The sequence below is a fragment of the Fusarium oxysporum genome, chromosome II, assembly GCF_013085055.1.
Source record: "Fusarium oxysporum Fo47 chromosome II, complete sequence".
Classification (NCBI taxonomy): Eukaryota; Fungi; Ascomycota; class Sordariomycetes; order Hypocreales; family Nectriaceae; genus Fusarium; species Fusarium oxysporum.
This window is the reverse complement of record NC_072841.1, coordinates 3,810,141-3,834,463: the sequence shown is the minus strand read 5'-3', so window position 1 is coordinate 3,834,463 and position 24,323 is coordinate 3,810,141. Positions and strand designations below refer to the sequence as shown.

The window sequence follows — 24,323 nt, the reverse complement described above, 5'->3', positions numbered from 1 at the left end:
CCGCAATAAAACATATGGGGATAAGAGATCAACACTCGTAAACAAATCCTTCTGAAACGTTACTCATCAACGTCCCAAGGTATCTGACTCGGTCATTACGACCCCAATTTGGTAGGTACAGTACAACCCTAGAGATAAGGTCGCAGGCAAACGGTTGGATTTCCTTTCAAAGCATTTTGCTTGCCTATATCCATTGGCTCTGGATGAGTCCATACCTAGAATACTCGACGGCAGACATGGAAGTCATGATATGATATCCATTTCAGACTCGGGATGAGTGATTAGACACTTATCACAGCTTATATAAGCTGACTTGGTTTTCAAACACTTTACCATTTTATTTGTATGTTGATGTAAATGATGTACAAGGCACCTCTCCATACAGTTGTAACTATTATTTTTGCTAAGTATTGACCTTTTCAATGCGTGGAGTCTTCAACCAATACCTCCACTATTAGCCTAGCTTGGCTCGGCAGCTGCCCTTACTCAGTAGTCACCAGACCCCAGAGACTGGGCCTTCCCTGCGTCTGAGCTTCACCGTTCAGGGCAACTACCAGCCTGGGCATAGGCAGTTTGCAGCTTGGAGCCTTAGCCTTAGCCTGTATGCTACGGCTTGACTAAGCCCTTATCTCACCCTTCCTCTTCACTCCAACAAGAAATTCCGATACCTCTCAATTGACTCTATCACCCGACCAAGCGTGACATATTCATATAACCTTTGTTCCCGAGACTGGTTTTGGTCATCATTCTTTGTCGTCATTCTTTTTGTTGACTTCTTTGGTTCTTCGACTGTCTTATCAGTGTTGCTGGGCATCCCGCCAGTCATCTGCCTGCTGCGTCATTACCGCTGTTCGCAACTCAAAACTGCTGTCAACACCGCTCAGACTATGCGATAAGGCTTCTCACACCTTCAATCGGACTGAAAAATGGCTTCTCCTTCGAGAATCCCATCTGAACAGCCTCCTAGGTCTGCTTCGCCCTCGAGCTTCCGACCTCGATCGATTTCCGCTTCGGTCCCTCGAGCTGATTTGACAGCGCGTCTTGCTTCTCCCATCCCGTCACAACTTGGAACTACACCTCCCAGAGGAGGTTCGCCACGACCTGATGCAGCTCCACGTGCCGAGAATCTCGAGGATTTGACCCAGTTGCCTGGAAGCGGGACCAGCGCCCAAGGACCTGGTGTATCTGCTCTCGCCGCTGCACTCTCCAACTCTCTAGGCCAGTCTCCTCCGCGACATGGCACTCCCGCAGCTCGCGTTGCTACTCCCCCGATTCGCTCACAGTCTCCTCTGCTCGGCGGTCGAAATTCGGGGACACCGACCAACTATGGCTCTTTCAATTCACGGTCACAAAATGCGCTGGGCACCAGTGCGCCTTACGAAGATCCTGAGATTGTCAAGCGTCATCTAGTCCAACCCTCGGATGATAATCCAGGCTCAGAAGAGTCATCGATTCAAGGTAATTCGAAGGGCAAGCAGCCAGCCGAAATCGGCGGTGCCGGACTGGGCGAGGACGAGTTCTCCAGCCTGAAGTTGCAGGGAGGTGATGTGACTCGAGGTATCTACAAGTGGACCGAACAGGCAGAAGCGAGAGCAAAGTACAACCGCAGCAAGAGTTTCGATTTGGGACGGCCTGAGCCCGAGGCGGAGGTACTTGACATCAACTCGATAAAGGTGCCCGGTGGCTTCCGAAGAAACCATCTCCGTCGTAACGTCCAAAGCCCTGGTCCTCACGGTCATCCTGAGGACGGCCACGCCTCTCCTGCGCCGGGCCAGCAGAGATTGTTCACCTCAAGCTTCCTCGAATTCTTGACGATTTATGGCCACTTCGCTGGTGAGGAACTGGAGGAGGATGACGAAGACTTAGGACCGAACGAGTACTTCTCATCCGGAGAAGACACAGACGAGTACAACTCCGACGACGAGCGGGAGCCTATGGAGGATAGTGCCTTGTTGACACCTTCAAGACGCAGACGCAAGCGCAAGGTCCGCGGTGGCACTGGAAACAATAGTCCCATGAACGCGGCCTTGCTGCTTCTTAAGTCCTTTGTCGGTACCGGTGTCCTCTTCCTTCCTCGAGCCTATCTCAACGGAGGTATGCTCTTCAGCAACCTGATTCTCTTTGGCGTTGCCGCTCTGAGCTATTACTGCTTTGTGCTTCTCGTGCAAACACAGCTCAAGGTTGGAGGCTCTTTTGGTGATTTGGGTGGTGCACTTTACGGGAAGCATATGCGTACCCTCATTTTGGCTTCTATTGTCATCAGCCAGATCGGTTTCGTTGCCGCTTATACCGTATTCACTGCCGCCAATTTGCAGGCCTTCGTCAGGGCTGTTTCCGACTGCAAGTCCTCGATCAGTATCCAGTGGCTCATTCTTATCCAGATGCTCATCTTCCTGCCATTTGCTCTTCTACGAGATATTGGAAAGCTAGCATTTACTGCTCTAGTCGCGGATGCCTTTATTTTGATTGGTCTGGCTTACCTCCTGTACTACGATATTCTGACTCTCAACGCGAACGGTATCTCCGACATCATCATGTTCAACAAGAAGGACTGGACCTTGTTCATTGGAACTGCGATTTTTACTTTCGAAGGCATTGGTCTCATCATTCCCGTTCAGGAGTCGATGAGACACCCTCAAAAGTTTCCTCGGGTTCTTCTTATCGTTATGATTATCATCACAGTCCTCTTCATTGGCATGGGTGCCATCTCTTATGCTGCCTACGGTTCTCACACCGAAACTGTTGTCTTGCTCAACTTGCCTCAGGACAACAAGATGGTCAACGGAGTTCAGTTCTTGTACTCTGTTGCCATTTTGCTTTCTACACCATTGCAGATCTTCCCTGCCATTCGTATCGCTGAAACAGAGCTTTTCACTCGCAGCGGCAAGTATAATCCTTGGGTCAAGTGGCAGAAGAACGTCTTCCGTTTCTTCGTGGTGATGCTTTGCGCGGCCATTGCTTGGCTCGGTGCCGACCATCTGGACAAGTTTGTTGCTCTCGTTGGTAACTTTGCCTGCATTCCACTTGTCTTTATCTATCCTGTAAGTTAAAAATGTCGAAAGATTTGATGTGCAATACTGACTGTTTCTTCTAGCCTATGCTTCATTATAAGGCGATTGCCCGTACGAAGTTTTGGAAGGTGGCCGACATCCTACTCTGTATCTTTGGATTTATCGCAATGGCGTACGCTACCACACTTACTGCGATGAGTTGGGCCACTGCGGAACCTAAGCATCCGGGATACTGTGATGAGAAGGGAACAATGGTTGGCTTCTGAGTCATTGACTCATGTATCGTTGGTGTATAGGTGTGTGAGCATGGGTTTGAGAGGTTTGACGGCCGCAAGGCTTGCTATACCCGTGTGTTAGTTGAGGATCCATTGCATATTGTAGCTTGCATTGTGGTGTTACATTATTGGATAGATTGTATGTAGCATTTGGAAACGGGTGATGGGAGTTGAAGGGTTTAGCCGGTTCAGTTTCGAGTTTCATTATGCATCGCGTAAGATGGCGTATTCAACTGTATTCCTTTGACGGTCGTTAATTCGTGATTTCGTTGATATTAGCAATTGTCTATGAATGATTCGGCTTCAACACGTGGGGAGGGGGGCCGGCTCGACCGGAAAGTGGGGGATTCTATATGAATCTCGGAGACCGAGGCGAAAATGATGATGTAGGCCTATCGCAAAACACCGGGCCGTGATATGGGTTATTGGAGGTGTCACCAGAATAAAAGCGAGGTCTCGTTCAAAAGCCACGACCATAATATCTAATATTCTACCATGTCCCTCCGGCCGTCAATAAACTTGACAAGACGCTGTCTTTTCAGCTTATCATCAACGTCCAGGCGAACTTTTGCTCAACAGACACGGCAAACTCGACCTCCGCCTCCTCCGCCCTTTCAGACTGTCGCAACATGCCCGGAGCCGACATGCGGGTGCGCGGCTACTCCTGCTATGCCAGAGGATCTCCCTCTGGACCGTGAGGGGCCTCTTAAAGGCGCAATTGCTGGGTATGCAGAGCATGTACTAGTGTGTACAGGAAATGCAGATTGGCCATCGAGAATAGAGGATGATAATGGCGGTGATTGCCTCGCTGCGGATCTGAAAGAGTTGTTTGGACGTGGAGGGACTTATAGCGATGTTGGTTTTCTCTTATTATGTGTGGATTGTCTTGCTGATTCTTGTAGCCTTTTCATAATATCTCTGTTCTCAACTCGTCGTTTCCGAGCTCTGTTCCACCACGTCCTGAAGTTCAAACCACATCTGTGTATTTGGTTCCAAGCTTCAAATACGTCCCTTTTCTACCGCGGGTATCATTTGATAGTGTAGAAGCACTGGCTAAGGGGTTTCTGCTCCCTAGGAAGCTTCACCCTGCACATGAAGGACTCTCACCTATACATCGGGATCGCTTGACCCGCAAAGAAGGGTACCAGGGACTACTACCAGGCGTTCAAGATGTTCGCGATATTTTGGTCTTGATATGTGGACATACAGGACGTGACGCGAGATGCGGTATCATGGCACCTGTTCTGCAAACTGAGTTTGAGGACAAGTTGGAAATGGAGGGTTTTGACGTCTTGCATGGACCCGTGCAAGTTAATCTCGGCGACAAACAAAGAATACAGGGAGAAACCGGTGAAGGCAAGACTACAGCTAGAGTTGGTTTGATCAGTCATATCGGAGGTCACAAGTTTGCTGGCAACGTTATCATTTATCTGCCTCCAGACCTGAAGATGGGCGATGAGCCTCATCCTTTGGCTGGATGCGGAATTTGGTATGGAAGAGTTGATCCAAAGAATGTGGAGGGTATTGCAAAAGAGACCATTCTGAGGGGAAATGTGGTTGCGGATATGTTTAGAGGAGGTATTGATGCTGAGCATAAGATGTTGCGGATGTAAGACATATATATGTATTGATAGATGGCTAGATACCCCAAGTTCGAGACATATGAACAAAAACTCTCCAATAGAAATAAACATTATATAAACCATTACCACGCGTTACGTATTCGCGAATTGTATTCAATCATGACGACGATGAGGACATGTTGAGGCGATTCAAGTGATCCACGTGACCTTGATCTAGTAATTACAGCTTCAATTTTTGGTGACCATCAGCTCAAGGAACTCTTGAAGATACTGAAAACGACGGGACCACAAGGACCAACTCGAACGTCTGAGCACATCCGCCTTACTTAGTCTGTTTTGGCCTCAGATGGTTTCGTTCTGGATATGAAAGCTCAATAAGACGACTGAAAAACTCCGAGATCAAAACTGATGCCCTCACCACCAACCGATATGATGAGAGCCACATCGAGGATAATCGCAAGTTCATCGCGGTCTATCACCCAGAACCGACGAATTCTCACAAAGTGTGGTCAATTCCAGAGCCGTTTGTCAATAGCTAAGACACAGCCTCCAAGAATCTCATCACGGAGCCTCTCAACTTCATCACCACCTCGGCAACATGCTTCTGAAAAACCAGACTTTTCTACACCTCTTCAATCACGAATCTTCCCCTCTCTAATAGTCGTTGGAATAATTCTTGTCAGTGGCGGCTACTATCTTCTCACGCCGCCGTCTCGACCCAACACTCTCAACGAGATAACCTTTGTTCCCTACGGCATCACAGCTCGCGAGGCCATCTCACCAACCTCATTCGTCATCACCGCAGTCCCACGCACACCAAACCCTTCTCTACCATATCTGAACCCCTCAGATAACCACTGGAGGTATCCTCTTTGGTCTGTGGAGTTCAAGCAACCTGAGGTGCAAATTTCTCGACATTATACGCCCCTGCCTCCACTGTCTACAGAGGATCCTATAGATGGCTCGCTGCGGTTTTACATCCGGACTGTTGGCGATGGTGAAATGTCCAACTATCTAGGTCGAAGACAGGTTGGAGAAGACGTGTTCCTACGTGGTCCACACGTTGGCTTTGAACTAGCGCAGCGATTGGGTGAGCACTCTCGTCTTGTCTTCCTTGCCGGCGGTACAGGTGTAGTGCCTGGTATACAAGCAGCGAAGGCTGTCTTGGAAGCGAACGAAAAGTCAAGCGTTGACCTTCTCTGGGCTGTAAGGAAGAGAGAAGAGGTTCAAAAAAGTGCTCCTCCTCGGCAATCATCGTGGAAGTTTTGGCAAGAAAAGAAGCCCACGACATTAGGCACTGAGGTCGAGAGTCCTAGCCCCGTCACAAAGCGCTTGCAGGACCTCAAGATAGCCTATGGTGATCGTCTAAGGATTCAGGTCGTTGTTGACGAGGAGGGAACTCGCTTCCAGGATAGGGATATTAGCAATGCCATTGCAGCATCACCAGGAACCGTTGCTTCATTTGATGCAGGCTGTCGATTCCACGATCAAGCAATGCATGTTCACGCCTCCGAATTCGCCCTCGCTGAAGGGCCTGGTTGTGTGTGCAAGCCTTCTGAAGGCACCACCCCCGGGAAAAACTTGTTTATCGTCTCTGGCCCCGACGGTTTCATTGAGTACTATGCCGGGCCCAAGATATGGTTAGGTGGCCAGCAGACTCAAGGTCCGGTATCTGGTATAGCTGGCTATCTGCAAAAACAGAACCCTCTCCTGGCAAGAGATTGGCTAGTCCTCAAGATGTAAAATCACTGTCAAGATGGTCTCATATAATGTATTATAGTTCAAGGCACTCATAAAGAGGCGTAGACATCATCTATTGGGTACAAATAAAACATGTAATACTATGTAACAATGGCGCCTTCTACGTGATAACCCAACGCCAACACTAAACTCCAAACCCATGACATGTTCCTCTAGTGGCTCTGAACCTTCCTATACGACGGAGGCTTCATTGTCCTCCTAATCAACTTGCCTGCGTATGGCGGGATCAGTGAAACAGCACCAATGGCTAGTACACGCCAGACGAATCCCCTGAGCAGATGTTAGTAAATATGACTCAACAAATGAAGTGCGACTTACCATGTTATCAAGAACCGAAGGTCAAAGTATCCGCCCAAGAAAGGTATGGAGCCGATATACAAGAGGAAAGTGCCGATGATACTAATGATCATAATGGGATGCCATGTAGTGATCTCAATGGCCACCATCAGAAGTTCGTTGAGCACTAGAACGGTATAACTGACAGCAACCATCTTGGGCCCGTCGACTTCAGTGAGAATCTGTGACAAGCCCTGAATCATGCCGCCTTGGTAGATGGATACAAAGACCCAAACGAAGAAAGTTCTGTACGATAGAGATCGTCCAGAAGTGAGTTCCTTGTAGAGCTCAGGGTAGAGGTTGGCAAGGTTCTCGTCCACGTCCTTGTCTAACACAAGTGACAGCACAGGGGCTGCAGTATACACAGTAGCATAGCCGACAAGTAGCCAATCCTACAATCGTCAGTGGTCATGAACGGAGAAACCAAGTCCACGGCTTACCTTGTATAGACCCTCAGGCTCAAACTTGATGGCAATACTGTACATAGTCTGACATACAGCAATGATCAAACCACGGTGAATAACAAACTGCGCGAGCTTAGCACTTCGCTTGTAACTGTTACGACCATGCCAGACCAATAGCTTGACCAGATGACAGAACTGCTCAATAGAAAAGTCTGCCGCCAAACTAGCCTGTCGACCTTCCTTGCCAACAATGCCGACACCAACATCAGCAGCTTGGATCATTGAGACATCGTTGCCACCATCGCCGATACAGCATACGCGCTTTTTAGTGTACTCGCGGATGAGTTTGGCAACTTCGGCTTTTTGGTTTGGCGAACAACGGCAAGCAACAACGGTGGGCAGCTGGACGGCGATGGAGATAAACTCAAGACGGAAGTGTGTCAAAAAGAGAGCCAGACTTTCGCCATCTACCAGGAGACAAGCGTCTGTCTTGCTCCGGAGAAAGTCAAGATGTTCTTGGGCGTTATCCTTCTTCTTGAGCTTGGAAACTGTATAGATGTACTGACCGCGAGCCACCAGTTTGGAGCTGACGGCAACACATCTGGCAGTCTCGACCTTGTCACCAGTCAACATCCAAATCTTGATACCAGCATTGCGGAGGAGCTCCAGAGAGGGTTTTACGTCCTTCTGCAGCTTATCCTCGACACCAGTCACGCCAATTAGTTCCAGATCATGTTCCAGGTAGTGTGAGACCACCCGCTGCATGCCAGCATCACGCCCACTGATCGAAAGCGAGGCTTCTTGATAGCGAGCCGAGAACTCCTTGTACTGATCGTATGAGAGCTTCTTGCGACCAACGACCAGCGTACGTAAGCCTTCGCGCGCCATATTGGCGGTCTCCTCGTCGAGCCAATCATTCGCTGCAACAATGGAGCTCATGACTGTATCAGCACCCTTCTGGAAGAACCAGATTTCGCCAGTAGAGAGACTCGGATTCTTCACCTTGACGTCTTCGTGGAAGTGAACGATGATACCCATTCGCTTGCCTTCGGAAGTAAAAGGGAAAACGTCAAGGATTCGCACGCGAACCACCGGTCTCTTGCTGTTCGTGTATTCCAATACCATACTCTTGCGATCTCGGTACACAAGTCTCAAACCGACTGATTCTGTCCACTTGACAATGGCGATTTCGTCAGGAGACGATGCTTGATATCCAGTAACCTCTTTGCCATCCTCAATGTCAACAGTAGGTGTAACATTATGGCAAAGGGCGAGTGCCAGAACTACATCTCGAACTCGCGTGCCAATCTCTCGTCTTGTACGTGTCGTGCCCATAGTTGTAGTGCTAGAGTATGTGGATGACGGAGTGATAAGCATGTTCTGGGCAGCAGAGTCTGCGGATGGTGGGATGTAGAAGCCTTGTTTAACATACGTTGACACTTCGTCCATTGCCTCGTTGGCATAAGACACAGTACCAACGTGAATCTTCTTCATTTCCATCTCATTCTGGGTTAATGTACCAGTTTTGTCGCTGAGCAGGTATTCAATTCGGCCGAGATCTTCAGGTATAGTACTTGTTCGAACAACTGCTCCAGGCATACCAGGATCGCGTTGGATAAACCAGGAATATGCGCTCTTGCCCATGTCCAAGTTCACACGCAGACTGATGGGGACAATAGTAGAGAACAAAACCAAAAATCGCATGATCTTGACGTACCACACATTGTCTTTGGTGTTTCCGAAACCCTCGAGTGCGACAAGGATGATGGAAAGGGCCAATGTCAACGCGCACAAGATCTTAGTCAAAGAGTTGATCTCGTATTCGAGCAGGCCGGTCTTGGAACGTGAGGGGGCTGTCGATAGAGCAGATCGCGTCTGAGGACCTGTGTACATGATGACGGCCAGTGTCGTGGCTTGCGAGGCGATGACAGTATTGGCCCATGCTGTGTTATCTATTGACAGAGCAGCCGTGTGGGAAGCGTCAGAGTCTTGTACTGTCGCATGGTGCGCCAATGCATCCTTTCGAGATTCCACCAGCTCGATTGTGCCCAGAAACTCGTTTACCTTTCTGTCTGGCTTTCCACCGGTGACGCGCAGACGAACAAACTCCTCCGTCGGTAGATTTTGTGTAAGCGGCGAAGCAAGTCTGAGCTTCCAATCCGTCTCACCATCCAACTGATCGGTCCTGATAAAAGTCTCCCCTCCTGGTCCGCTTTCAGTCTCTTGCTCTGGTGCCGCTTCTGCAGGTTGCTTGCCCTTTGCTTGAGGCTCTTCGCCGTCGAACGCCAACAAGGTATCCTCCTCTGCTGGTTCTTCAGGAATCGGTGCAGGGGCTGGTGCCTCGGAAGTGAAGCATTTTAATATGACAACATCTGCAGGTACACGTTGACCCTTTGTAAGTTTGAGAACATCGCCAACTTTCAAGTCTTTTGACTTGCGGCTGACTTCGACGACTCGTGAGGATGGCGGGGGTGCCTCGACGTCGTCTTCCTCCAGAATGTCTGACAAATTCTCTCGAGCCCCCTTTGACTTCTTCCTAGAGTGTTTCTGTAACACTTCAGATTTGAGCAGTTTTCGTTGGCGTACAGGGGCAAGGTTGGAGTCGGCATCCTGGAAAACCAGAATGTTGTACTCTTCTGAATTCGCTTCAGTGTCTCTTCGCCGTCTGGCAATATCATCGAAGGCCTCCTTTCCCATGGTAATACAGAGTACGAACGCCAATGGTGCAATGTAGGTTAACAAGTAGCCAATTCTCAGGGCGGGTATCGCCTGCGACAGTGCCACGAGAAGGAAGTACATGTTGAAGAAGAATGAGAATTCGTTATAGAGGGTGATGGGGAGGAATGTCAAGGCTGTGTACTTGGCATTTGAGATGATGTTGTTTGGAAATCGCACAGGTTGAGTCGATCCCACGGCCACATGTCGAGAGGAGGATGGGTCGTCGTCTTCTTGGTCCTCCGCATCGCTCGGTTCTGGTTTCTTCGAGCCCGACATGAAACTGGGGAGTCGTAACCGTGAAGATACTCGATCCGAGTTCATGGACTTCCGGCTTTGCGAAGGCTGCCCCCCTAGCAATGGTTGATCGTCCTCATTGTAACCGCTTCCTTCCGACCATCGAGACGCACTGCTATTATGTTCCCCTAATAATGCCTGGGAATGTTCGTCGTTTCCGTCTCTATCCTGGCCGAGGTCGCCATACCCGCGATTCCTCTTTCCAGCTCGCCGCACTCCACCCATGCGCAAATTTCGCAGCGCTATCCGCGATGTCTGTGGCTCGGTTGAAGGGCGCTCCTTGTCCCTTGGAGCTGGAGTAGTTGATATTGGGTCGAGCTCCTGAATATCTAGATCAAGGTCGGAATCGGAGTCATTCGTGGGAGAGTCGGTTGGGTCGGAAGCTCGATATCGTGGTGAGGGCGGCATCCCTGGCTAAGCTCCTGACGATGAGGAGGAATAGAAAAGGTGCTGTGTTAAGAGTGAAGAATGGAGGATGGGAGCTAGCGGTGCTGCTCAGACATGCTGCGGCGGTGATATGAGGACGTTTACGATTCTTTTCGTAGTCGTGCTTTTCTAATTGTAAGACTTTCCTCCCTCGTGTTCCTTCTCGAGGAATTCGGTGTTCGTCTTTGTTCTTTCAGTTGTATACCGTTGGAGGCCGTCGAATCTGTAGGAGCTCTTATCTGTATCGCATTTCAGGGTCGAAGTCGCAAAGGGATCGACGCGTTCAATGTCCGTCCGGCGAACTTGTTGTTGATGAATGCTGGCAGCAATCGAATAGAGGCCGAATTGTGTTTCGTTTGGTGCACTTGGTGTTTGTTGAGAAATGGTGACTCGTGTCTTGGCTCGCAAGGGGACAGATCATTTCAAGACTGGGTGCTGTATCATTTGTATTGTCGTAGCCTACGCTATTGCCAAGCGTCCTCTGGGGGGGGGCGTCACCTTCAAAAGTGTCCCGCTGCCATTTAGAGAGCCCGGTTCTCATAGATACCTCCCATACTAGTGTAAATTAGCCTTCTTCCAGGTATTTCGCATGTAGCTTAGTGGGGCGTGGCGGTAGCTGTCCCTGACAGATTACGTGGAGGTGCATGCTTACCCTGAATGACCTCAGGAAATCTCTAGTTCGTGACTTTATATTAACATGAGGATACGTTTGATTTCCACTACCTATTATCAGGCAGATGGATATTTGAACTATAGGTCTACGTCACAAGTGTACGTACGTACTTTGAATCACATGTAAAATGTCTTACTAGTTTTCGTTCGTTCAAAAACTCCTGGGCCTTTGTTCAACTCTCCCAGAAACATTGAGTCTCATCATGAGAACCATCCACGCAACCCACGTGGTTATTCAAGGCACTGGTCAGATGGTTGAAGGAAAGGAGACGGATCATCGAGCGCAATAAGTTTCGTAGGTATTATCGCCGGTGACGATTTAAAATTAAACACTATCTCAATTCCTTCGTAAACACATGATATACATTTTTTTCGGAAGGAATTGTATATTTTTCCAGCTGTCTCTTGGGTAGTATTTTACATACATTGACTTCATATCCGCCAGCACCGTTTCGTGCTACAGTTTAAAACCCAAGAAATATTTCAGACATACTAACCGCCGTACGCCTTATCCATAATACGCCGTCAAAGCTCGGAATTGTGTTTCCATTCGTCGTTGGGTCTATGTATTCGATGGGTAGTATAGACTTGAAACGCGTGGTTGTATTCATTGGGAGTGAGAGTAAGCTGTGACATTACTTAACATAATACTTTAAGCGTTCCTAACCCCCAATGGAAAATTTATACAGAGTACAAAGAAAAAATTAACAATGGAAGCTAGCTTTAGTATAAAATGGGAAATGGTTCGTATGTAGCATTCTAACGCAAACAAAGTATTGGCTACAGGGTAGGCTTGTCATTCAGCACGCACGTGACCGTCATAGCGCCTGAACGCGCCTGGTATCCATGGAGCAGCTCGTTGGCTCAGCTTCAGTCGCAAATATTTAGAAGCTTCTGCGACAGCAAAAACAACCATCATCGCGATCATCACATCACGAATTGCCCCACTACACGAATCGAAGTCTCGCGCCGATATAACTGTCATCGAAAATAATAACTGTCGGCATATTCGACACCCGCCGACACCATGGTCCAGATCAGCGAGGTGAAGGGTAACAAGCGAGACAATCGCACAGCCGCCCATACTCATATCAAGGGCTTGGGCTTGAAACCAGACGGATATGCAGAGAAGCAAGCGGCCGGATTTGTCGGCCAAGTCGGCGCGCGTGAGGTAAGGACCGATTGAATCAAATATTGACTTACGAATACTTATTCGGTTGCTAGTCCTGCGGTGTTGTAGTGGACTTGATTCGGGCTCAGAAGATGGCTGGCCGAGGTGTGCTGTTGGCAGGAGGACCTGGAACTGGAAAGACCGCTCTCGCGCTCGCGATCAGCCAAGAATTGGGAACCAAGATTCCCTTTTGCCCCATCGTTGGCAGCGAAATCTATTCCACCGAAGTCAAGAAGACCGAGATGCTGATGGAGAACTTCCGAAGAGCCATTGGCCTCAAGGTCCGAGAGACGAAGGAGGTGTATGAAGGAGAGGTTACAGAACTCACACCTGAGGAGGCCGAGAACCCATTAGGCGGCTACGGCAAGACCATCAGCACACTCTTGATTGGACTCAAGAGCGCAAAGGGACAGAAGAAGCTCCGCCTCGACCCAAGTATCTACGAAGCAATCCAGAAGGAGAGAGTTACGGTCGGTGACGTGATCTATATCGAAGCGAACACGGGTGCCTGCAAACGAGTTGGCCGATCAGACGCCTACGCCACAGAATTCGACCTGGAGGCGGAGGAGTACGTACCTATTCCCAAGGGTGAGGTACATAAGAAGAAGGAGATCGTGCAAGACGTTACGCTACATGACCTCGATGTGGCCAATGCCCGCCCCCAAGGCGGCCAGGATATTATGAGCATGATGGGCCAGCTAATGAAGCCCAAGATGACGGAGATTACAGACAAACTTCGTGGAGAGATCAACAAAGTGGTCAGCAAGTACATCGACCAGGGTGTTGCTGAGCTTGTGCCAGGCGTTTTGTTTATCGATGAGGTAACACACATCCCATCCCCCCTATCATAACGGGACGGGAACTCTGAAGCTAACCGATATGACGTTCGACAGGCACATATGCTCGATGTGGAGTGCTTCACCTACCTGAACAGAGCCTTGGAATCGCCCATCTCCCCTATCGTGGTCTTGGCCTCCAACCGGGGAATGTGCACCATCAGAGGCACTGACGACATTGTCGCGGCTCACGGAATTCCTGCCGACTTCCTAACACGCTTGCTCATCATCCCCACAACGCCCTACGAGGCGGAAGAAATCAAGCGCATCGTGCGGATACGCTCATCAACCGAAGGCGTCTCAGTATCAGATGCTGCCATTGACAAAATCTCGGAACACGGTGTCCGCATCAGCCTGCGGTATTGTCTGCAGCTTTTGACCCCTGCAAGGTAAGTCACTGTGGCGAGAGGGGAGACCCTCTGGTAAAATAATCCGAGACACGGTTGCTGACTGAAGAAACAGCATTCTTGCCAAGGCCAACGGCCGCTCGCAAATCGACGTTCAGGACGTTGCTGAGTGTGAGGACTTGTTCCTTGATGCCCGCCGAAGTGCCGCCCTCCTCAGCAGCGAGGCCGGGCGAGGATACCTCGCATAAAATGGAGAGGCTGCAGAGCCTGAGGGTGTTGAATTTCAGTCTAGAAGGCGCTGGGTGTGAGGGAAGACGTGTCATAATTACTACTTTTTAAAGGAGCTACGTGGTTGATAAGGAAAGAAAACACCTGACCTCTAGCTATTGTGTACTTGATAGGGAACCATGGAATACTACAGAGAATTGGCGTCGGGCTGGCTCAGATAGGCCACTGGCTATTAACCATTGGCCATATCAAGATATGAGAGAGAATGGCATCTGCAAATCCCTGTCTAACTTTAGCTCCCTTCTAGGTGGGAGGTGTGTGCCTCCCTTGTCTTGTGCTCCCATTATGTCAAGCTAAATCTACACCAAACAACAAAGTGGCACCCTCCTACAAGCTCTTTGATCATTCAGCAACCACTTCAACTTCGGCATCCAAGCCCTAGACACTGGGTCAGATGGGATCGGATGGTGGAGCGGGAGCAATCCTGCGTTACCAATGCCAGCCTATCTCATCTTATTTCAGCTGCCGTCTCAAGCCTTGATGGGAACTGTTGGTTCGCATAACTAAATATGGTTAGATATTCAAAGAAAGTCGCCCTTGAACGAGTTTATGCATCACGTGCTACGTATAAACTTGTGCCAATTTCGGAGACGACATTGTCTTTGTTTCAGTCCCTACTACCAAACATTCCAGCCCCAGACTAAGACCAGACATAGTCCACATTCCGGCTCGACATTGCACTGCATTGTCGTTGTTGGATGAGGCTGGAATCAACAAGGGGTTAGTTAGAGTCAGAATATGCTGTGCTTGGACTAGTTGAGGGTCGGTATTCACATCATAATGAGCGGACGTGCTCTGCATGGGGAGACAAAAAGATGGACCAGGGAGGAAAGGGAGAAAAGATGATATATCATGGCAAAGTCCGTGGGTTATGGTTCTCTTTGTGAGCGTTTTTTGTTTCCCGTCCTGTTTCGTTGGGCCCTATCACATTCGCTCATATTCCCACACACTCTCATTCTCTCACTTGTTATCAGGTTTTAACTAACAGACCCCGGCCCCCTTTCGTCCTACTTTACTAGGGACTGCACCCGACTGCGGCAAATACCTTGTTCCCTGTTCCTGGTGCCGTACACTTCCTAGTGGTCAAGTGGCTACGGAAGTGCAGCTGTTACTGCCGACAGACCGGGCCATACATTGGATGTGCAGACGCAGGACCAAGCTCTAAGCCAAACCTGCAGAGAGCCGGGACATGTAGGGGTATTCCCCGCTGTTTACTCTTAGCAGCCCCTGGTGCAGTACGGTTAATCTATCTTGCGCATTGGTAAAGAACACAGTGGGAGAGTTAAGCTGAGCTTATCAAAGAACAAGAGGGTGTCATTGGATGACAAGGGAAAGGCTGTGAAGTTAAGGTGACAAGAAAAGAAGTGAAGAGAAGGGAAATCTAGGGGATCTAAGAAAAGAAACAAGAAAAAGTCAAGACAAGAGATCAAAGACGAAGGCGATAATGAGCCACGCCTAATTTCCCACTTTAGGCCCCAACGGAAAGAAAGGAAGCGAAAGAAAGAGACAGTATTACAGGTTCAAACAGTTTCATTGTTCTTTGGAGGCTACTGAATGGGCTACCATTGAACACACAAAGACACGGCACTGCACAGACAGACAGACAGTGGCCCAACACTGCGAGAATCATTCTATCTTCTTTCAGTCAAGAAAGGGAAAAAAGCAGAGAAGAGCCTATTCTGAGGAACGAAAAGGCCATAATAGCACACGATCATTGATTCTATCTTTATTTCCTATATCTACCTCATCAAGAAGTTGCGTCTCCTCAGCTCATCTCTCGGCCTCAATCTCAACGGCACCGAGACCAGGGTACAGGGTCTACCACCTCCCGTTCGTTTGCCTGTCAGAGGAACCAAAGGAAAGCAAAGCAAGGCAAAGAAGAAGGAAAGTCAAGCAAAAATGACACAGGTCATCTCTTTGGTTACGCCCTCCCAGGCTATGACCCCGGCCCACTCACCCATGGATTCTGATGACTACGATAGGCCCCGAGCCTTTCGTGCACTCCCCGACACTCCAGACTCTCCTAGTCCTCGCACTGCTGGCTTGGGTAGAAAACGTGCCGCTCCCATCAACACTTCTGACGCTAGCTATGGTAGACTTGAGAGACTCAAACTGAGTACGCCGAGCAGTATGGCAAGTAATGAAGCTACAAGAGATATTTGCCTCTGCACTCCGGCGCCCAAGATCCCACGACCTCGAAATGGTGAGTCGCTTCTTTCTTTTTCTTTCTTTCTTTGTTGATATGCTATTTCGTTGGTCATGATAGTGAAGCTTGGAGTTGTGGATAGTGACAACATTTATGCACAATCATCCTCCAACATATACTCAACATCATAGCTGACCGTTACCAATAGCTTTCATACTGTATCGCCAACATCACCAAGCCCAAGTTGTCGCTCGCAACCCAAACCTGTCCAACCCTGACATCTCCAAGATCATTGGAGAACAGTGGAAGGACGAGCCCCAAGAAGTCAAAGACAACTGGAAAGCACTGGCGGATGAAGAAAAGCAACGCCATCAGCAACAGTACCCTGACTATCGCTATCAGCCACGACGTGGTAACAAGTCACAAGGCCTCCGATCAGGATATATCTCCGCTGATGAATCTGGGAGATGCTTAAAGTGCAACCTCCGGTGCATTGCAACCCCCTCAACCCCCTCTACACCATACCCCACACCATCGGCAAGTGAAGGCAGAGCTCCCCCGTATCCATATACGCCGGCTTTGCGTGATCCAGAGGCAGCTCGTCGTGGAAGTTTTGGTAATTTGGCTATGAGACAACAGCAGCCTTCCAAGCGTTCTCCTTATCGAGAAGTAGAGGAATACGGCCCCGAGTCACCAGAAATGAAGAGACGTCGCTACAACACTACTGTCAGCTATCACCCGATATCATCCCCGGGGACGGTGGGACGGGCATTGTCACTAGGAGCGGCTCCCCAGAGACCGTACCCTGTCACGCCTCTGCCCGAGCCGTACTTTACTAGATCAAAGTCAGGCCCGATGCCTCCCCCCCCACGACCAGCAGCAGGAGGGCCTTGGCCCCACCAGGAACATCGAGGCCGGCACCCTTCCTATGATGATGAGTCCCTCAGACTCCCTCCACTGCAGACTCAAACTGCCATGTCTCCCACGAATGCACAAGAGGTTGATATTCGACAGCTCCAGACTCCAGTCACGGGGCTTGGAATATCGAATGCTCGAGATCCCCAAGCTAGAAGCGTGGAGGCCATGGTCATGTCTATTCCGTTCACCCGAAAGCTATCTGTGCTCTCTAAGATAAATCACACTCCGATCAACTCTCTAGGTCCTGGAACCTTATCTCTTGAGAAAGTCGAGAACAGGGGGGCTGTCATTGCCGTAGAGGGGCCGAAGCCAAGAATATTGAAGCAAGTTGGCTTGCTGGTTGAGCGAGCGCTTTCGACCTCCAACGAAATCGCACTCAAGACCTGGGGACAGATGACGGGAGACGATATCAAAAGCAATCAAACTGGCTCCCAGGACAACGACGAGCCGTCAGAGTCGAACGCCAGCCTTGTGTCATGTTTTGAAACGATGATTCAATGGCACCAGAAGTCACGAGAGATGGTAAAACACATTACCAGCCAACCCGAATCGCTACGTGGATCACAGCGGGAGAGGGACTCAGATTCACCAATTTCACGACGTGGTTCAGTTGAAGAGGACAACGCCTCCAGATCATCATGGGATGACAACGGTAGTTCAAAGATACCGGTTGCCCTTATTAAGGAAGGATTCAGCCTCACTCTTTCGGACTCGTTCGCCTGTAAGATACCCATTGCGGACGCCTATGCACCGATCGACCATTGGCAGTGGATGGCTACCCTCTGGCGCGGTACCATCAATCCCGACCTTGTTGTCTACGTGAAACCAAGTCTAGAGGACGAGATCGCGAAGTGCGGAACGGTCGATTCCTACAAGGGGCTCATGGTTGTCCGTGTTGCGGTGGGTAAAGACTTGGATGATGCAACTGAACGACGAATTGTTTTTGAAGTCATTGAATGGGTACGGGGAGGGAGCTTCAGAGAGAAAGCCGACAAGACACGTTGAGATGACCGAAGCACGATATTCTTTTTGGAAGTGGGCGATGAAAAGGATATTGTCAAGGTTACACTTGGATCTGAGGATAAAATCTACAGCACCGCATCACTGATGGGTTGTTTATTTGGAGGAAACATGTGTTGGTTCAGTTAATATCACATTCCTGTCAATGGGAGTAAACATGTAAAGTTTAGTAGGTAGGAGTCCATGGCGTCAATACTCTCAGATCTGTTTGTTTGTTTACATGCGTTTCCAATGATAAGCATAGTCTGAGCCAAGTCCGGAGACTAAACAGACAAAGAATATGACCTGAAATCCTAATTATAGCTTAAAGAGATATGTATCTTTCCATTCTCTTTGTTCGGCCTAGGTACACCTGACGTCTTACAAGTGAAGCTACCTATCCCTGCGAATCGGTGGAGTTTGAGTTTACCCCTGCAGCAAGTGTACGTACCTTAACCGCTAAACGCCGGGAATGACTGCCGCCATCGTAATTTATCCGAGAGGTAAACGCGCCCCCGACTTTAGGGACTTAATTCAAGTACCGCTCCACTACGCACTACCCAGACAGCTTCCCTCCCGTCTAATTAGTACTGTACGCGCCTCAGGAGACAGCATCAACAAAGACAAAGACGTTTCTCCTCGATACCGTTAAAGAGCACCTCAAGTACTAGCGGTGCCGGCACGATGCCCTACGATCTCGACAGCGCCTTATAATGCCGGATTTCAAGCCTGGGCAGACTGTCCAACTAAACGATGGCTCCAAGGCCATCGTTCGTTTCGTGGGCACCACTCACTTTCAGGTTGGAGAATGGATAGGCGTTGAGCTGGAGAACAAGACGGGCAAAAACGATGGAAGCGTTCAGGGAGAGCGTTACTTTGATTGTCCTATGGGCTATGGCATGTTTGTCAAACCTGTGATGGCCAAGATTATCGCACAAGCACCTACACCAAAGCCGGCTGCCCGGAAGCCTGCCGCAAGGCCAAGCAGTTTCGCACCTACTTCAGGTAGAGCCTCGAGTGCGGCAGGAGATGCAGGCTTGGGTAGAAGGAAGAGTCTCAATGCTCCCAGTCCTAGCCCAGTACCTAGAGTGTCCCGGCCGACAAGCATTGCAAGAGTAGGTGCTGTTGTACAGCTGTTGAGTTGAATGCTAACCCGGATCAAGTCGCCTACGAAATCTCCCACAAAGCAGTTGAGTGCTGCTTCGAGCACCACTGTATCCCGAACAGGAACACCATCGAATGCGCGCGCCCCTTCCGTTGGAGCAAAGTCGCGCCCATCAATTGGGGGACCACGAACATCCATGGGTCCTCCGCCACCCACTGCTCGAACAAGACAAGCATCTACTTCGTCAGGCACAGCACGAGCTGCATCCGTAGCTCCAAGGACAACGACTAGCCGCATGTCTTTGGCCGGACCACCACGACCAGCATCTCGGCCAGCATCACGGCCAAGCTCAGCTGCCAGACGGACATCGGTCGACTCGCAAGCAAGAAGGGGCTCCTCGGACAGAGATGATATTGCTTCCCCTATTAAGGATAATGGGGACATTCTTTCACCTCAGCCCAGGAGCCCTGTTCAAGCCAGAACAAAGGCCCTTGAGAAACTTACAGGTGGACCTTCATCGCGAACAACCACACCCCCTGCAGCACGAAAACCTTCATCTACGACCACCGGACCTCGTCCTGCTGCAAGTACGGCAGCAAGTAGAGAAATCGAAGACCTCAAGGCCAAGTTGAAGGTTTTAGAGCGCAAACGGGCCGAAGATCGAGACAAGTTGAAACAACTTGACAAAGTCCAGGGCGAGAGAGACAAGTTCGAGAGTGTCATCCAAATGCTGCAACAAAAATACCAACCGCAACAGCAGGAAAATGCCGAGCTGAAGAAGTTACTGAAAGAGGCGGAAATGCGACTTGATTCCGTTGAAGAGCTTCAGGCAGAGCACGACAGCATATTAGAACTAGCAACACTCGACCGAGAAATGGCGGAAGAAACAGCGGAGGTTCTGAAGGCCGAACTGGAAGCCCTCAAGGAGAAAGCTGAAGAGATGGAATTGGAGGTTGAGATTTTGCGGGAAGAGAACGAAGAGTACAGTAAGGGAATGGCCCCCGAAGAACGAGCAAGTTCAGGCTGGTTGCAGATGGAACGGGCGAACGAACGATTAAAGGAAGCTCTCATGAGATTACGCGACCTTACTCAGGAGACCGAGGAAGAACTGAAAGGCCAGATTAAAGGGCTCGAGGAAGACGTAAAAGAGTTCAACACTATGAAGGAGGAATTCTCCAAGTGCCGCGGAAAGCTCGAGCAGTCAGAAAGTGCCGTGGAAGATCTACGTCAACAACTCGACAATGCTCTTGGTGCCGAAGACATGATTGAAGACTTAACGGAGCGCAACATGAGCATGTCTGAGCAAATCGAAGAATTGAAGGCTGTCATTGATGATCTTGAGAGCCTGAAGGAGATCAACGACGAGCTCGAGATCAATCACGTGCAGAACGAAAAAGAGATGCAAGAAGAACTCGACTTCAAGGATAGTGTCATTGCTGAGCAGGCTCGACGAGCTGCCCAGCAAGAAGAGTCGCTAGAGGATATGGAATATACCCTCTCACGCTTCCGTGAGCTAGTGACAAGTCTGCAAAGCGACCTGGACGACATGAAGGCCTCACAAGCTGTCACTGAGGGCGAGTCAGAGAAACTCAACGACCGATCCAGGGCCATGATGGATCTCAACATGAAGCTTCAGATCTCAGCATCCAAGGCTCAAGTCAAGACTATCGACCTTGAACTTCGACGACTGGACGCCCAGGAAGCAGAGCAACACCTGGAGATCGTAAAGCTATTCCTCCCTGACACTTACAAGGAGGACCAGGATTCTGTTCTTTCTCTGCTTCGCTTCCGTCGGGTGGCCTTCAAGGCGAACCTCCTCAACAGCTTCATCCGCGAACGACTCAACGGACAGCCTCATCCTGGACACGAGGACGATGTATTTGCTGGATGTGATGCCTCGGATAAACTCGTCTGGGTGTCTACTATGTGCGATCGCTTCGTCAGCGACATGACGCACTGCACCATCGAGCAGTTCTCCAGGTACCAGAACGCACTGCACGAGCTAGAGCCTGTTGAGCGAGCCTTGAACGTCTGGATTGACGGTCTTCGCCGCGACGACCTGAAGGAGAAGACTTGCGCCGACGAGTTGCATCGTACCATCGCCCTCCTTTCTCACTTGGGAGAGGTGCACATCTCTAACAGCCTGGCTAACTATGCTGACGATCTTCACATGAAGGCCATGGTCATGCAGAGCCACCTCGACTCCGCAGCCGTCTCCTTTACCACCGTGCGAGGCCTCGTTCAACGAGTGGTTCCTGCTGAGGGCGAGGAGGATGAGCTGGCTCAGCATTTCGCGAAGAAGTCTGAGGCGGTTGTTACTCATACTCGAGGTACAAAGGTCATCGCCGCCAAGGCTGTCCGGGCTCTCCAGGATTTGCGAACGCGATCTCTGTCTCTACTGCCAGACACCAATGAAGCGTTTGAGCAATGTTGTGAGGCAACGCAAGAACTTGCTGATCTAGCACGACAGATTGGTCTCGGCATCCACAGCTTGTTCACTGCCGACGAGGGTCGCACTGAGCCCTTCAGCTATGCAGAGGTACAAACTGCTGTTTACAAGACAGTCCTTTCTGTCAGCACGTCAAGCGAGTCGGACCTGTTCTCTACTTATTTGTCCAAGTTGCGAGCCGTCACCACTCAAATCAGTGACCTGGTGTCGCTTGCTACCGACCTGGATCAGGTTCAAGAGTTTGATGTCACTCCTGCGCCCTGGCGACTGCGATCGCAAGAGCTCAAGGCTCTCAAGACCATCCCCGTTGACGCGGAAGAGGAGCTGCGGCGCCTCAAAGAGGAGCATAGTGAGGCTCGTCGTACCATCGCCCAGCGCGATGAGCATCTCAGCACTGCTGTCCTCAAGATCGAGACGCTTGAGTCCAGAATGCGTGATGCCCAAGCTAACATTGATCGCATTGCCAAACTGCAAGAGGAGCTTGAGGCTTCAGGCCAGCAGGTCGGTAGCCTCAAGGAAGACATTGAGAAGCAGGATCGTGAGCTCAAGAATCTTGAATCAGAACGCGACAAGTGGAAGAAGATTGCCAGCGATAGCCGTGCTTACGCTGATGGCGCAGATGCTGCTGGAGCCAAGGCTGGTCAAGAACGAGCCGTTGCCACAGCTCGCGAGATGGATGCCCTCAAGAAAGATATCGAGAGTCTGCAGTCTGCAGTTCGATATCTACGTGAGGATAACCGCCGGGCTCGTACATCTGAGCAACATAAATACGAATGGCTGGCTGAGCCACTCAAGAAGCCTACTTCTGTTGCTGAAAAGCGCCGTAACATGATAGCAGCCGAAGGCAAGGATGTCCTCGGCGAGCTCGTCAAGATGGCGTCTTCCGCTTCCCTTTACGACTTCGCTTCCCTGCCCCAAGACAAGCTCGCCTGGAAGCCTGTGCGATCAACGCCGCAGTATCACGCAGCCAAGCAGATGGAGGACTATGCAAGCTGGGAATCTTGGCAAGAGTCGGTCCTTAAGAAGGCCCACGTTCTCCAAGGACAAACGGCCAACGCTGAACGGAGAAAGAAGACGCCCACAGCAGCTCGTCTACGTATTAAGTTGCCCGGCGTCGACGGAAAGGTTGTGCCAGGCTCAGGAAGGGGTGTCCAGATCGTGGGATCGCAGGAATGGGAGGCTTTACAGGGCCGGTTGGCTGTATGATTATAGAATATTACATACCCCTTGATTTCGTCTTTGTCTTTCATCAATTCTGATGGATTTTGTTGGTATGAGAGAACGAATAGCAAATCTACGTAGCAGAAGCAAGCTTTGCCAAACCACCTCTGACATTCAGGGGCTTTTAGGAATTGAATCTTGAATCATTTCATCTTTTTCGTTCATATGTGATTATGCTTGATCGCTGGGTATCTCTATTCTTCCCAGATCATGGCACCCTCTACATTCCGTACAATGGATCCCCTCATGCTTTACCCTTACCCTTCTTATCCTTCTTCTTCTTACTACCACCACTGCTGCTCTCTTCGCCGCCACCTCCTTGTGCACCCATAAGAGCCGACATGGGGTCTCCACCGCCTTGCATCTCCTTCATCATATCCTTAAACAGATTCTCAGAGACACCACCGCCCGTCATAGCAGCACTTAGATACGGCACCAACTCGCCCATTTTCCATCCGCGCGGCACAGCGGGCTTGGGATAGGGCTTTCCAGCCTCGGGCTGTAGCTGGCCTCCAATGCGGACACGCAGACCGGGGCTGTCTTCGGTCGTAGGGTTCTCGCGCAGGTGTTCAGCAACAAGACGATACAAATGATGCTTGTTCTTGACAGGGTGACCAGGCGTCTTCTTCAGTCCGACCTTGACACGACCAGGGTTCGCCCAATCCTTCGGATGCACCTTTTCAGGTTCAAAGAGTGTTGGTAGGCGTAGTCTCGAGCAGGCGTTTGCGATCTCTCGCGCGAGGGGGTCCTTCACAGCGAGTTCAGCGCCCACACGACGGCCCTCTGCGCGGGATCGTGATGCATCGAAGTAGACAGGGTAGAGACATTGGAAATCGGCGTAGGCAGATCGATCGGCTGAGGCGGGCATGGTACCGCCAGCAGGGGCATCGGCGGGGACGATGGCGGGCATCTGACGAGGAGGAGCTGCAGCAGCGGGAACTGTTTTAGGAGCGGCCTCGGAGGGTTCGACTCGGCGCATGATATCGGAGTCGGCGAAATCATCGATATCGGCCTCGGCAGGGTCAGAGTCGAAGTCGCTGTCCGACACCTCTTCTATTCTTGGGTGGGACATTTTTGCGGTTTTGGTGGGTTGCCAGAGGAGGATGAGGAGGAGGGGTATAGTTGGAGGGACGTTTGGTAAGTGTCAGTATCCTCCAGCGGTCGAGAAAAGACCGAAGTCGATATAGACGAGGTTACTCGTCGGGAGAGTACAATTGAGACCCAAGGACTCGGGTTGGCAATGGTTGAGGTGAGGTTGAGAGATATGGGGTACAAGTGGGACATGGAAGGTGGCACTTTGCCCATGAAGTTCACCAGGCCAGGTGTGGGATGAGCCTCAATGTGGGGTATAGGTAAAGCTGTT

General features: G+C 50.3%; 6 protein-coding genes across 6 annotated transcripts; 4 read left to right on the top strand and 2 right to left on the bottom strand.

Annotated features, from left to right (window-relative positions):
• Positions 1–587: 587 nt before the first annotated feature.
• On the top strand, positions 588–6,612 carry FOBCDRAFT_177239 (transmembrane amino acid transporter protein-domain-containing protein; the record flags this gene model as incomplete). The annotated part of the gene is made up of 7 exons (XM_059608531.1): positions 588–1,179; positions 1,219–3,041; positions 3,095–3,265; positions 3,317–3,367; positions 3,866–4,030; positions 4,189–4,775; positions 5,391–6,612. The coding sequence occupies exons 1-7, from the start codon at positions 927–929 to the stop codon at positions 6,610–6,612; spliced, it is 4,272 nt and encodes a 1,423-aa protein (XP_059466796.1). The 5' UTR covers positions 588–926.
• Positions 6,613–6,697: 85 nt separating this feature from the next.
• On the bottom strand, positions 6,698–10,790 carry FOBCDRAFT_288779 (uncharacterized protein; the record flags this gene model as incomplete). The annotated part of the gene is made up of 3 exons (XM_031174201.3): positions 6,698–6,900; positions 6,949–7,358; positions 7,407–10,790. 3 exons carry the CDS (start codon positions 10,788–10,790, stop codon positions 6,783–6,785), a joined length of 3,912 nt encoding a protein of 1,303 aa, XP_031050986.2. The 3' UTR covers positions 6,698–6,782.
• Positions 10,791–12,321: 1,531 nt separating this feature from the next.
• FOBCDRAFT_215647 (TIP49 C-terminus-domain-containing protein) lies at positions 12,322–14,514 on the top strand. Its single transcript, XM_031174200.3, has 4 exons — positions 12,322–12,651; positions 12,705–13,472; positions 13,545–13,876; positions 13,950–14,514. The coding sequence occupies exons 1-4, from the start codon at positions 12,508–12,510 to the stop codon at positions 14,080–14,082; spliced, it is 1,377 nt and encodes a 458-aa protein (XP_031050985.1). The 5' UTR covers positions 12,322–12,507; the 3' UTR covers positions 14,083–14,514.
• Positions 14,515–15,920: 1,406 nt separating this feature from the next.
• FOBCDRAFT_315969 (uncharacterized protein) lies at positions 15,921–18,405 on the top strand. Its single transcript, XM_031174199.3, has 2 exons — positions 15,921–16,325; positions 16,477–18,405. Exons 1-2 carry the CDS (start codon positions 16,022–16,024, stop codon positions 18,189–18,191), a joined length of 2,019 nt encoding a protein of 672 aa, XP_031050984.2. The 5' UTR covers positions 15,921–16,021; the 3' UTR covers positions 18,192–18,405.
• A 341-nt stretch (positions 18,406–18,746) lies between these two features.
• FOBCDRAFT_257425 (dynein associated protein-domain-containing protein) lies at positions 18,747–23,089 on the top strand. Its single transcript, XM_031174198.3, has 2 exons — positions 18,747–19,300; positions 19,349–23,089. Exons 1-2 carry the CDS (start codon positions 18,899–18,901, stop codon positions 22,943–22,945), a joined length of 3,999 nt encoding a protein of 1,332 aa, XP_031050983.2. The 5' UTR covers positions 18,747–18,898; the 3' UTR covers positions 22,946–23,089.
• On the bottom strand, positions 23,090–24,249 carry FOBCDRAFT_215642 (signal recognition particle, SRP19 subunit). Its single transcript, XM_031174197.3, has one exon. The coding sequence runs from the start codon at positions 24,030–24,032 to the stop codon at positions 23,205–23,207; it is 828 nt and encodes a 275-aa protein (XP_031050982.1). The 5' UTR covers positions 24,033–24,249; the 3' UTR covers positions 23,090–23,204.
• Positions 24,250–24,323: the final 74 nt, after the last annotated feature.

Bases quoted from the DNA above. Each gene is read 5' to 3' on its own strand.
- FOBCDRAFT_215647 (XM_031174200.3), top strand. From the start codon at position 12,508: ATGGTCCAGATCAGCGAGGTGAAGGGTAACAAGCGAGACAATCGCACA. The intron at 13,473-13,544 runs GTAACACACATC...GACGTTCGACAG, and splicing joins GCGTTTTGTTTATCGATGAG to GCACATATGCTCGATGTGGA. The intron at 13,877-13,949 runs GTAAGTCACTGT...CTGAAGAAACAG, and splicing joins CAGCTTTTGACCCCTGCAAG to CATTCTTGCCAAGGCCAACG.
- FOBCDRAFT_315969 (XM_031174199.3), top strand. From the start codon at position 16,022: ATGACACAGGTCATCTCTTTGGTTACGCCCTCCCAGGCTATGACCCCG. The intron at 16,326-16,476 runs GTGAGTCGCTTC...CGTTACCAATAG, and splicing joins GATCCCACGACCTCGAAATG to CTTTCATACTGTATCGCCAA.
- FOBCDRAFT_257425 (XM_031174198.3), top strand. From the start codon at position 18,899: ATGCCGGATTTCAAGCCTGGGCAGACTGTCCAACTAAACGATGGCTCC. The intron at 19,301-19,348 runs GTAGGTGCTGTT...ACCCGGATCAAG, and splicing joins GGCCGACAAGCATTGCAAGA to TCGCCTACGAAATCTCCCAC.
- FOBCDRAFT_215642 (XM_031174197.3), bottom strand. From the start codon at position 24,032: ATGTCCCACCCAAGAATAGAAGAGGTGTCGGACAGCGACTTCGACTCT.